Raw genomic sequence first — 12789 nt, 5'->3', positions numbered from 1 at the left:
ATGAGATTGAGGTTATCACCTTCAATGTAATCTTTGGCCCGAGCCTTCTTCCACTGCTTTCCCCTCCCCGCTCCCACTTCCTGATCCCCGCAGCCTCACAACCCCCACCCCGCCCACCTCATGTGTGATTGGCTGAAAAGCGTCCTCACTGCAGGCCTAACAACTCGCTTCCCATCTTGGAGCTCACTGAGTGTCTGCAAACCAGTAGGCACCTATTTTGCGGATTATCTGGCCTTGCCGCTGGGCCTGCGCCCCTGTTTGCGTCCCCCTTGCCTCCTTCCCCCTCCCGCTTCCCTCTTCCTGGTTCCCGCGATCCCTCCCGCCTCCCGACCCGCCCACTGCCCTGATTGGCTGACTCACCCGGTCATAACTGACCCTCCCAGGGCAGCCTTCTGCCTGGCAGCCGCGTCGGCCAAGAAACCCGTGGCCAAGGACGGCTCCTACAGAGACGGCACCAGGTCTTATCTGCAGGTATCCGCAGGAGAAGCAAGAAGCCAACAATAAGTAAGTGTGGCAAGGGCGGGGACAGAAGCAATTACTCCACGCCATACTACCCTACCAGTCAACCCTAGAGGCGAAAATGTTGTAAACTTTTCCATCTGTGGTGTAGTTGTATTTCAAATGTCCGCCTATTAGAATATCTGTGGTAATACTGCATTTAGAAAGCATGCCAAATAACATATCTGTGGTATAGTTTGCTTTTAGAATGTCCTCCTAATAGAATATCTGCTGGTATAGCTGCATGTAGAAAGTCTGCCTAATAGCATGTCAGTGGTGTAGTTGCATTTAGAAAGTCTTCCTAATATGATATCTGAGGTCTAGTTGCATTTAGAAAGTCTGCCCAATGGCAAATCTGCCGTCTAGTTTGCACTTAGAATGTCCACCCAATAGCGTATCTATGGTATATTTGCATTTAGAAAGTCTGCTTAAAGCATATCTGTGGTCTAGTTTGCACCTAGGAATCCACCCAATACCATATCTGTGCTATAGTTGTGTTTGATAGTCTCCCTAATAGCATATCTATGGTGTAGCTGCTTTGAGAAAGTCCACCTAATAGCATATCTGTGGTGTAGTTGCATTTTGAAAGTGTGGTGAATGGCATATCTGTGGTGTAGTTGCTTTTAGAAAGAGTGCCAAATAGCATATCTGTGGTGCAGTTGCTTTTAGAAAGTGTGCCAAATAACATATCCATGGTATAATTGTTTTAGGCAGATTTTCTGAGTGGATCTAAACCACTGATATGGTATTAGCTGACTTTCTAAATGTAGCTAGACCACGGATATGCTATTGGGCAGACTTTCTAAATGGAGCTAAACCATTTATGTGTTTTTAGGCAGATTTCTAAATGCAACTAGACCATAGATATGCTATTAGGCAGACTTTCAAATGCCATTAGACCACACATATAGTATTAGGCACACTTTCTAAATGCAACTACACCACAGATATGCTATTAGGTGGTCTTTCTCAAGGCAAGGACTTGAGACAGTACTGGATGCTTTTGTGCACATGTTATCACAAACAGGCCAATGCAGACCTCCGTCCCCCACCCACATATCTACGAGTTATAGCCCCTACAATTGCTCTAGTACCGAGACCCCTGAATTCCAAGATACCAGTTGACCCCAGACCATAAACCAATCAACCATACAAATCTGAGAGTATGGTCGTCCCACCTTTATCCTATAATGACAAGGTTTGTAGTATGAGGTATAGGGAGGGATAAATTATAGTTCAAAAGCGAGGGTGGAAGCCTTGGGAACTGAAGACGCAATCAGGAATGAGTGAAGCATCTGTGGGTCAGTGTGACCTTGAGACTCCCCCTGTGCTAATCTTCGAGCCTGCCAGGTGCACTGTATAATGATAGAGTACAGATGTAGCTAATTGCTTCTTTGGCCTTGGTTCCTTGGAGACGATGAGCCCAGCAGAACCCATGTGATGGAAGACGAACTGACTGGACTGGGACCATTGATCTGGCATCCCCTATAGATCAGGCCGACCATGTATAGGGTCACAACAACAAGCCACGTGCGCAGGTTCTCACTGTATACAATTACGTCATCTTATAAAATACTGCTTGTATACTTTTTGGCAGAACGTTCCATGGCAGTAGAGTTCTTTGCTGGTGCAACTATTTTGGAGAAATACATCCGTGTTTGACTTGCAAGAACATCTCAGGCCTTTTTCCCTAGCGGGCTGTATTTTTTCTGGTGTGAGCGTTTAGGGGCGTGTTTAAGGTTCCCTCTTGCTGGAACATAGTGCTATGTGAAAAAGCATGAATAATAATTGATTATAAATTTGGCACTTTATAATGATAGAGCTGAGCCTTAATGTTCTGTTTCAAAGCATAAATGGGGGAATATTTCCAGAAACATGACTACGCTAGTGATACAAATGTAGTTTAGCTATTGTAAAAAAATTATTTTATTTAGAGGTAAAATGTGCAATTGTGAAGGTCCGAGGGTTGGAAGTAGCTTAAAAGTTAAATAACTGATTAAACTTGTCCAAACAGTTCCCTGATGGCATTACGTTCCAAAAGTATTCATTGTACTGATTCACTGTTTTAAAAATACTTTTCTAACGTTAATCTCCAAATCTTACATTTTAGGGCAGCAATTTGCATTTTTGTTGCGACTAATCGTTTGAACAGGCTCTATAAAAGGCATGCATAAGGGTTGTGGCAAGAAGGATTCTTATGCATGTTAACAGTGATGTTCAGAAATAAACAGTGCCTCTTTTGCAGTGCACTGATCTGACTTGCAAATTATAAACAAACTTCCTGCTAAATGAAGTGCAGGCCACTGGGTAATTTCATTCTGAATTAATTCTTCACAGCTATTTCACCTGCTGATATCAATTATGGAGAAACGTTAAGCACACTTCGCTATGCAAATAGAGCCAAAAACATCATCAACAAGCCCACCATTAATGAGGATGCGAACGTCAAATTAATCCGCGAGCTCCGAGCTGAAATAGCACGTCTGAAGGCTCTACTTGCTCAAGGGAATCAGGTGAGTTCTTAACAGAGATATATGCTTATAATTTCTTAAGTCCTATCATACACATTCTAGAACTTAATGAGATAATTATCCTTTCATTACATTGATTTGGGATTAAGTGAGGGAGTGCCTCTTAAACATAAGAAGTTAACTTTCTCTACTGATTTACATGTGCCACCTGCTTTTATATTTTGTTGTTACAGAAGAAGTTAATTCCATCGGATAGTATTCCGATATGCATTTCCTACAGTGAGTTTTATAAAACAGCAGATCACTTTTTCTTTTCAGTAACACAAGATAATGTGCAGGATTTACATTTAGGGCAGTAAGAGGTGTGTATGGCACAGATTACACCCAACTGTGGCAATGCGAGTGTGACAGCAATAGTATGCATTCCAAAACACATATTCGTCTGTCTTACTGGAGAGATCTTAAAATGAGGATTGTACATGAGTTAGAACAAATATATTATGCTGTTGTATTCTTAATTTACTTAACATTTGACCCAAAATGAGTTAACACTTAATTTACTTGGATAAATTGACTTAATTCTGTATTGTGAAAAACGTTGTTTTCCCCGAATCATCCCAGCCACATTTTGTCACGCACATACTGTATGCCACTACCTTCATATATAGACACAACATACTTGTTCTAGTTGGGGTTGCCACTTATCAATGGGAACATTTCAGTATGGAGTATTGTATTCTGCTCAATGTTTAAACGGACAGTGTCGGTTGGACATGGGTGGGCACAAGCAGTGCCAACTTTCCCAAAGATGGTTGTAGTGGTGGTAGGGAGTAATAGGATTTTGGATCCTTGCACAGGAAATAGGGAAATTAATGTGCAATTGGTTGGTCATGAAAAGCCTTAGCTAGTCTTGTTTTCTTTGTATGAGACACCTGTTTCAAGCCTGGCCTTCCTCGCATATTTGTAGGGCACCATTCCAGCTCTGATGCTGTGCCTGTACCTTGTGATGACTGGCATAGACAGATGCTTGTCCCACGCATACGTTTGGAATCATATGGAAGGCTTGAAGACTGCTAAGGGCAATTACACGTGCCATGAATTACACTCTTGGTCTTGACATATGTTGTGAACAAAACCCTGACACCAATTCTAAAAATGTAGAAAGTTTAAAAGCTCCCTTTTTAATAAATGGATGCCTTTTTCTAGTCCTAAAAGTACAAAACTATGTTCAAACGCCTTTGATGCACAAACGGTAATGAGAGTTTCTTAAGGTTCGTTGGAGTCTGCCGCACGGGGATAGGACCAGAGCCTTTATTGCACCACAAAGCTAGCTTCCCCTTTAAATTTGAGGCACTCAATTGCATGCATTGCCTGTGCTGACTCAGCCCCCACCAGCCTCGCCTACTGGTCTGTTTTTTACTGCTTGACAGGACTGGACGCTTTGCACCTTCAACAGTCAAGATTTTTTAACGTTGCACAGCTTCCCTCTATTTTTCAATGAAGTATTATCCACCAACCCCTTACTGTCCTAACATCAGCCTGTACTGGTGATAACTGATGTAGCTCTTGCGCCTCCTAAATCGAGTGTCCCCCCGTCGGACACCCATCAGTATTACCTGCGGTGAACCGGTAGAAGGACTTTTTGGTGAAGCCCCACCCACATCATAGCTTCAGGAATGTAGTTACTTCAACACCAAGGAGTGACCTGCGGTCTTGAGGTAAGATTCATTTTTTCATAGGCTCCCTGCTAATGCAATTCCTTCACAGGGTCACCAAGTACAGGAGGGTTTCTTTGGATCCTTCGAGACCGACCGAGTGGTGGTACATGTTAGGCAGAATCCTGTGCAGTTCCCTTAGGGAACACTGCAAAAAGATAAAGACTACAGGAGTAAGCAGTAAATCCAAGTGGTAGCAGTCCGCACCACCCAGATTTACCTGGTAGCTGTGGCTGAGCAGTCAGACTTCTCTCAAGAAGAGTAGGGCAGTATGTAGAGTATACACAATAGGGCCAAAAACACAGTAGGGCAAACAAACACTGACCAGAGCTTTGTATCAAAAGTATAGAGTTATTTATTTAAAACACACTTTAGGTAATACACTAGCACGTTCAATGAAAAGTAAGTTTAAAACACAGTCAAGTAAAGTATGAACACCTCCCTTGATAACCATCAGACAAGTCAGGGTTAAAGCACTGCTATTTGTTAAGACAGATGTGAGCGCGTAACCTAGATGGCACTCCAATAGTTAGGTTAAAGGGAGAGAAAAAGGAGAGTTCTCAGCAAGATAAGAAAGGCAGTAGATACTGTAGAGCCAAAGTTCATAGGCCAGGCCCACGTTAAATGGAGCACAGCGAAATGTGCCCAGGATCACACGGTTTAAAATGCACTAAAAGTCTTTGCAGAATGTTCAAAAGAGGTTGGGGTGATTCAAGAAGGTAAAGTTAGAAGGTCTGGGGCCAACCCAGTTGGCAAGCCAAGGATTTAAGGGTCACCTTGGGCAAACCGAAGAAAGGGAGGCCAGGCAGGACACAGTACCTTAAGAAAGAGGAAGGTCCAGCGGTGGCAATTGTTCCTGGCAGTGGTTGCAGTTTGTTGTTTCGACTAGCGGAAGAGAGGATCTCGTCGAGGAGGAAACGTGGAGTCGTTGCACTGCACAGGGATGAAACCAGCCGCGGAGTTCGTCGATAAAAGGTGCGTTCCGTTTATTTGCGGTCAAAGTGGTGAAGCTTGGCTATCTGACCGCCGGGGTGCTTGGCACGGGCGATTCAACCAAGAGACGTCTTTGGAAGGTGAAAAGGGCGAACTGGTTGATCCCACCAGCTCAGAGGAAGAAGACTCGTCCAGCAGAAGATCTTCTCTTGTCGTCGGGAAAGTGGTGAGGTTGTTGCAGCAGGGCTTCACCAGTGGTGTCGTCGTTGCTGATGGCTCAGCTTCTTCCCTCTTCGGATTCTTAGGTCCTGTGGCGACTTCTGAAGTTGCAGTCCCAAAGGCCCTGCCTTTATGCAGAAAAACCCCCATTCAACAGCCTTGCTGTCAATCACACATGCTAAGTGGTGAGCCGGGCGGCTCACCACTAGCCCAATCAGAACAGAGTGCGACTTGAGTTGCTAAGGCAACGCAGTCCAGGGTGCCAATTCCCCTCTCCACCCATCCTGTGGAACCCAGACAGAGTGGCACCATTTGGAGGGCTTCTGTGGAGAAGCCCACCAAAAAAGTGGAACAAAGGGCTCGACCTTGGTCAGAGTTACAGAGACGGACACGAACGCCATTTTAGAAAAGAGTTCCTGCAAAAAGACCCAACCGTGAATTTAATATTAAATAAATAAACCAGCAGTATCTTTAAAATTGCACCAAAAAGTGGTGCGTTTAAAATCAATGGGAAAATCCCGCATGGTAACCACTGCCACCAGCCAGAAACTCGACAAGGGGTACTGGACAGTGCCCACTTGAAAACAGACCCACGGGTAATATAATTAACCCCTTCCAGTACTTCCACAATATGATGGTTTGTACTAGTTCTGTTCACAATTTAGGACTAGTAAAGTCAATGGTGACTTTACATGCCCTGGGAGACAGTAGTTAGTCCCAGGGTATGGAGTCTAGGTTTGGGGGTCACTATGACACCCCTGTGTTACTGCACTGAGGGTGCTGTGTAACACATACACAAAAAAACAGATGATACCCTATGGAGTAAAAGACCCCATAGCCCAAAATCACACAAACAGTCAAAGACATACCTCAAATCGTGCCTAAGAGTGGGAGGAAAAGAGTCTCACTCTTAGCAGGAGAAAAAAAAAAAAAAAATCCAGCAAAGCTGCTGGGGGACTGACTAGGTTTGGGAAATTATACTTATAAGAGAATTCTCCCTAACAGTACAGAGTGTCACTGCTTTTACCAGCCTGCAGACTAATGGTTTCTTTGGCAATGTAGGAGTGAATATCAGTAACATAAGGAGAGGGAGAATTACCCATAACCTATATCGAACAAGAGAGTTTTTAGTTGTTTCGTAAAAATAATTAATGAGCTGATGTCAGCCAGATATTTTGGCATGGAGTTCCATAGGGCAGGAGCCCAGGAATTGAAACCAGCTCCTCCAAATCTCTTCAGAATAGGCAGGGGTTGAATCAAAGAGATATTGCATTTCGATCGTAATAGACAACCCACAGGTTTCTTTTTTAACCTAACAATAAAATATGACGGGCCTTGCCATGCAAGCATTTGTACACAATGGACAAACCCTTATGCTGCAGCCGCTGTTGCACAGGCAGCCAGTGCAGGCTGTGCCTAGCCTCAGAGATGTGCATATTGCGCCTGAATCCAAGCACAGCTCGCGCTGCGCTATTCTGGAACACCTGCAGCGTTCTACGATTGGCCTGGGATGTACCAATCAAGAGGCTGTTGCATTAATCCAGCTTGCAATTCACAATCGCAGCTGTAATCAATGCAAGATTTTCTCTGGACAGATAGGGCCGAATCTGCCAAAGGAGCTGGATGTAAAAGTGGCAGGAAGACTTAAGATAGTTGGTCTACCGAGTGAAAGACAGTTGAGGGTCGAAAAAGACCCCAAGAGTTTTTACAGTTTTTGATACGTGAATTACGTGAATAACATGCTGACCAATCAGAAAGTTGTCGTATTTCATATCCAGCTTCTTTAGCCGCTGCTGAGTGCCCAAAACAAGCAACTCAGTTTTGGCATTATTAAGAGCCGAGGAATTCAAGACCATCCAATTCTGGATTTCTGCAAAGATGTGATGGATACGCTCTAGATCTTTTTGATACTCACCAGTGAGTTTGATAACAATCGGCATATCGTCGGCATAATTGGAAAGATATATGCCCATGGCCGACAGGAGAGCACAGAGGAGACGTGAGTAGATATTAAAAAGCCAGGGCGAAAGGCACGACCCTTGAGGAACACCACATAATAGTGTAGAGGCAATGGAAAACGCGTTGTCCTTAGTTACTCTCATATTTCGTGGACCCAGAAAGGATTTAAACCATGCCGTCGCTTCTTTAGTAGATTTGCCAACAGAAATTAACCTGTCCGCCAAAAGTTGATGATCACCAAGATCAAACGCGGCGGACAGATCCAAAAGCAACAGCAAGGCCGTGTTACCCTCATCGACTATGCCAGCAATATATGATTTCAAATCCAGCAATGCAGTCTCGGTCCCATGATTAGGTCGGAAGCCGGACTGTTGTGTAGCTAATATGTCTTGTTCTTCAACAAAAGTCTGATATTGACAGTAGGCAGTTTTATCCAAAATGTTTAGGATAAAAGGAACATTTGTGATCGGCCGATAGTTCCAAGCCTCTGTAGGATCTAGGTTTTCCTTCTTACACAGGGGTGTAACCCATGCTTACTTTGTTTTCAGGGACATATTACTCATGGGAAGATCGGTTAATGAAACTAGTCACCCATGGGGCAAGGGTTGAGATGTATTCTTTAAATAGTGTGGCAGGAGATACATCCCCTTTTACACGTGGTAGGTTTGAGCTTAGACTATATCAATAACCTCTTACTAAGCTGAAGGAAAAAACAGGGGAATCCCTGACACATTCTGTACTATCTATTATAGAGGTCATGTAGTTGGAGATTCATTTGACCTGGGCATTGATATTATTTTGGTGAGTAAGAGTTTTATTAATAAAACTATTATGGATGTTTTGACACCACAAGCTATCAGCATGAGGTACGAAAGCCGTAGTGCAACCCTTCAGTTCCTGAAAGATGGTAAAAAGCTCCAGTCACTGAGGGTACAACTGTACTTCCTATGCCTTCACCCAATACTCCTGAGGTAATCTGTTTTAGCTATAGGAACATCAATGCGAAACATTGTAATTTCGGTACATGTATTTCTCCAGCATGGGCTCTGGCATGGATTCACATGCTCATGAATATTCCCTGTCATCAGGCTGGGAATCCTCAGTAAAAAGAAAGCAGTCTTGCTTTAAAAGCTTGAAAACTGCCTTTCTCCCATTAACCAATCACTGGAGACTGGGTCATATTGCACCATCAAGTGAAAACCGTCTCCCTAAACCCCACCCCTGGCGGACATCTTCAGATTTTTACAGCATGTTTCATTGTAGGGAGTCCTCTCAAGTTGATCTTCAAGCTATTTTTTCTGATTTTGGTAAGTATTCTACAGGTAAATGGACCTATTTTTGTCAGAAACTCTCTCGTTCACTGACCATTGGTCACTGCCAGCAGCAGTGACACGTTGCCGGTGAAGGTCGACCACTACATTGTCGGATCTTCGATTTTCAAGTTCGGAAGGCCTAGTTGAGGCCTACATCACGCCTCCCCAGGTCAGAGGAAGGCAAGAGGAGTCTGTACAGGCTCTGCTCCCAGTGTGGATTGAGGAACATCTACGTGGAAGATCGGCATACAAGGTGCTGCTATTGTCTGTATCCTGATTATGAATAGGACCCATGCGACATCTGCCGAGGCTTCCTCTCCAAGATGAAACTTGATGTTGTTCCTCCACAGGATGTCCACAGAAAGGCCAAGCACCATGCTGCAAATCCAACAGGGGACGCTGCTGCCACGGGTCACAGTTCGGAGCCCATGCGCTTTCCTTTGCAATCGCCATCCACGGTAAGCTTGCTGGTGGTTTGTGTATCTTCAGAGAGACCGTCCCTCTCTTCCAAGCATGGCCCTTCTTCGAAGGATAGACCAAGGAAATATTCCTGCAAGAAATGCACTCCAAGGTCCTCGTTGATGCCTACGTCCACGACTTCGCCAGCTGTGATACCGTCAGCATCTCGCAAGCAGAGGGCTCCATCTGCGAGACCGCCGTCGACCATGCCTACAATGACCAGGACCCCATCAACGGTACCCTGTCGACGACAGTTGCTGCATCCCTTTCGACGACCCAGTCAATGACTGTCCCGTCGACTACCACAGCAAAATCCTTGGCAAAATCCTCAACGAGGGTTACACTGCAATCCCCGGTCAATGACTACGACTGCTCCAGCCACAGCTATGACCGCTTCGACCACGACTACTCAGTCTGTGAAGGCCCCAGTCACTTCCTTTTTCCCAAAGGAGGCAGGAAGATCAAGGGAGCTTTTGCCGCCGACAGATTTGTCTCCCCAGACCTTCTAAGGGAAGTTACAAGGGATCCTGTCATGGCACAAGCTCAGACAATGGCCCTCATTACGACCCTGGCGGAAAGCGACTGACCGGAGCGCCACAGCGTAAATAGCGTTTCCGCCATTGCACGAAGGAGCAAAGTGCGGCCCATTCCGACCCATCGGGCACGAGCACCACGGCATGGCGGAAGTGCAAAGTCCGCGATGGCGGAAATGACCCCAAAACGGCCCACACCGCCGCCGTACGGCGCCCCAGGTGCAATACCGCCACCCCTCTTAGCGGTCACCGCAGTGTGCGCCTACCGGAAAGTACGGTGGCCGGAAATATACGGAAACGGAAGTTAAAACATGGGCCCGGAACGGGAAACATCCCGGCGTACACCTATAAATACACTAAAACCACACAACCACTAAAATCACTACCCTGAAACACACCCCAACCCGTCAACCACCCTAGCGAAACCAAGAATAATGGGAAAAGCAGCGAAGAAAGCGTGCGACCGCAAGCGGCAGGTCCACTTCTCCCGTGAGGAACTCACCGTGCTAACAGAGACCCTCCAGGAGAATGCTGCCGTCGTCTTCTGCACGCAAATGACCAGGACGGCACTTGCAAACAAGAAGGCCATATGGGCTCTGGTGGCACAGCGGGTAAGTGCGGTGGGGACCGCACCCCACAGCAATGCCGCAAGCGATGGGACGACCTGCGGATACGCGTCCGCAGCATACTCTCTGCCAACCGCAACATTGCCACAGCCACCGGGGGAGGTCCTGAATCACCCATCAAGTTGACCCCCTGGGAAGAAATCTGTGCCTCCACCATCGGAATGGAGAGCATAGAGGGAGTCGGAGGGATGGAGAAAGGAGTGCAGACATCCGAAGATACAGGTAGGTGGGCCAGGAAAAACAATGCCAAATCCACACAGTCCATCCATGTGAAGTACCATGCGTCCACATAGTGCAACAGAAACACATGTCCAGGAGAACGTCCACACACATCGGCCTGATAGCGCACGTTAAAACCCACAATAAATACATAAATAATTAAAAACCCCTAATACACGCACTACACGTGCAGCAGGCACACCCTAACTGCAGGCTGCCAAACAACTGCACCCTCACTCCACACACAAATCAAAGCACCTCCAAGGGCCCGGCCCAAATCACCCTCAGGTACCTCCCCAATGCATGTGACACAATGCAATTCCAATTCCCACAGACCCACCAATAACCCTCGCCCTCCTCTACTCCACCACAGGGTCCGATCCAAACGACGAGCTACAGGACACCCCTACCAGCACACCTGCAAAGAGGGCCAATACCAACAGCCAGAGACCCTCCACCTCAGCTGCACGCATCAAGACACGGCAGCAGCACAAATCAGGTGGCAGCACAGAGGAGGGAACATCAACAGGCACCCCAGCAGCCAGCATGCCCACAACACCACCACCACAGGTCCCCCCAATGGATGCCACAGAAGGCACTGCCTCCGGTGGCAGCAGCACCATAGGTGACACCCCATTGATGGCAGCATGCTCCGACACAGAAAACGGGGATGCCGAAGTCAGATCCATCCATGACCTGTCCCAATCCCCATGGGGGGCCCGTCCCGTACAACATGAGGATACCACGCAGGGGCACCCACAAGACGACGACTGGCCATCCCCCACAAGCCCTGTGGCAATGCAACATGAGGACAACAGCCCCTCTGTGACACCCCCGCAAATGGCCTTGGCCCAGCAGAGGCAACAGTCCCTCGACCAGTTGATCGAACAACAGCAGCAACTGGCCACGCTCCTCAAGGACCATGCTGATGAATGTGGGGGCACTAAGGCAGACATAGAAACATCAACTGAGACACTTAGGGCACAAATCGAGAGTAGCACCGAGAGCCTGAGAGTCCAAATGGAGAGAAGCACCGAGAGCCTCAGGGGGGAACTGCATGCGACGGCCAAGGACGTATGTGCCGAACTTGCCGCAGTGCGCCCTGTGCTCACTGAGCTCTCGCAAACCCTTAGGGACATGCATGGACGTGAGCAGCCAGACACATCATCCGTTGCAAGCTCCGTCCAGGGCAGCCCCCAACGTAGATCTGGAAGGAACCTGCGCTCCACAGGCAGGGGTGCCCCTGATACCCGCAGAGGGGGCTTGCAATAGCGACAGCCCACTGACAATGAGCATCTTTGGACACTGGTGTTCGGGGGGGAGGTAGGGGGGTGGAGGGGGTGTGTTGGGCTCACTTGGGTGGCGGGTCGATAGGGTGTTCAACATGACATCACATATGCCATAAAAAGTGCACGATCAACCAATGAGATGTGTGGACATTGATCTTTGTGTACTAGGCCATCATAGGCGTACAGTCCATATTGTGCATGTCCCAGACACACGCAGTGCCACGAGTCCCGTGTCCATGTATCAGCCACCAGGCGTGAGTGCTAGAAGCATACATCAATGAGATGCTGACGAATGTCACGGGCCTCCGGTGCCTCGCAGACTCCATGAGGTGCTGCCACATTCCCACCCTCATCATGACCATCATCAGGTGCTTGCAGTTCTGCGTCAGGGGGCATGGGCACATTTCTACGTACGCACATGTTGTGGAGCATGACACATGCCATCACCATCTTTGCAACCTTCTCATGGCGGTACAGGAGTGCCCCGCCAGACCTGCTGAGGCAGCGGAAACGGCCCTTCAGTAGGCCGAATGCCTGTTCTATGACTACACGGGT

General features: G+C 47.1%; 1 protein-coding gene across 6 annotated transcripts in view; it reads left to right on the top strand.

Annotated features, from left to right (window-relative positions):
• KIF16B (kinesin family member 16B) overlaps nucleotides 1-12789 on the top strand; it is a 3050718-nt gene that overhangs the window by 972610 nt on the left and 2065319 nt on the right. For all 6 annotated transcript variants that reach the window (XM_069608346.1, XM_069608345.1, XM_069608343.1 and 3 more), the window contains one exon: nucleotides 2836-3011. In XM_069608346.1, coding sequence (XP_069464447.1) covers nucleotides 2836-3011 — 176 coding nt within the window. The remainder of the gene's footprint in view (nucleotides 1-2835; nucleotides 3012-12789) is intronic.

This window comes from Ambystoma mexicanum, chromosome 4q, assembly GCF_040938575.1.
Source record: "Ambystoma mexicanum isolate Mex_15411 chromosome 4q, UKY_AmexF1_1, whole genome shotgun sequence".
NCBI classification, from domain to species: Eukaryota; Metazoa; Chordata; class Amphibia; order Caudata; family Ambystomatidae; genus Ambystoma; species Ambystoma mexicanum.
This window is presented reverse-complemented; position numbering and strand designations above follow the sequence as displayed.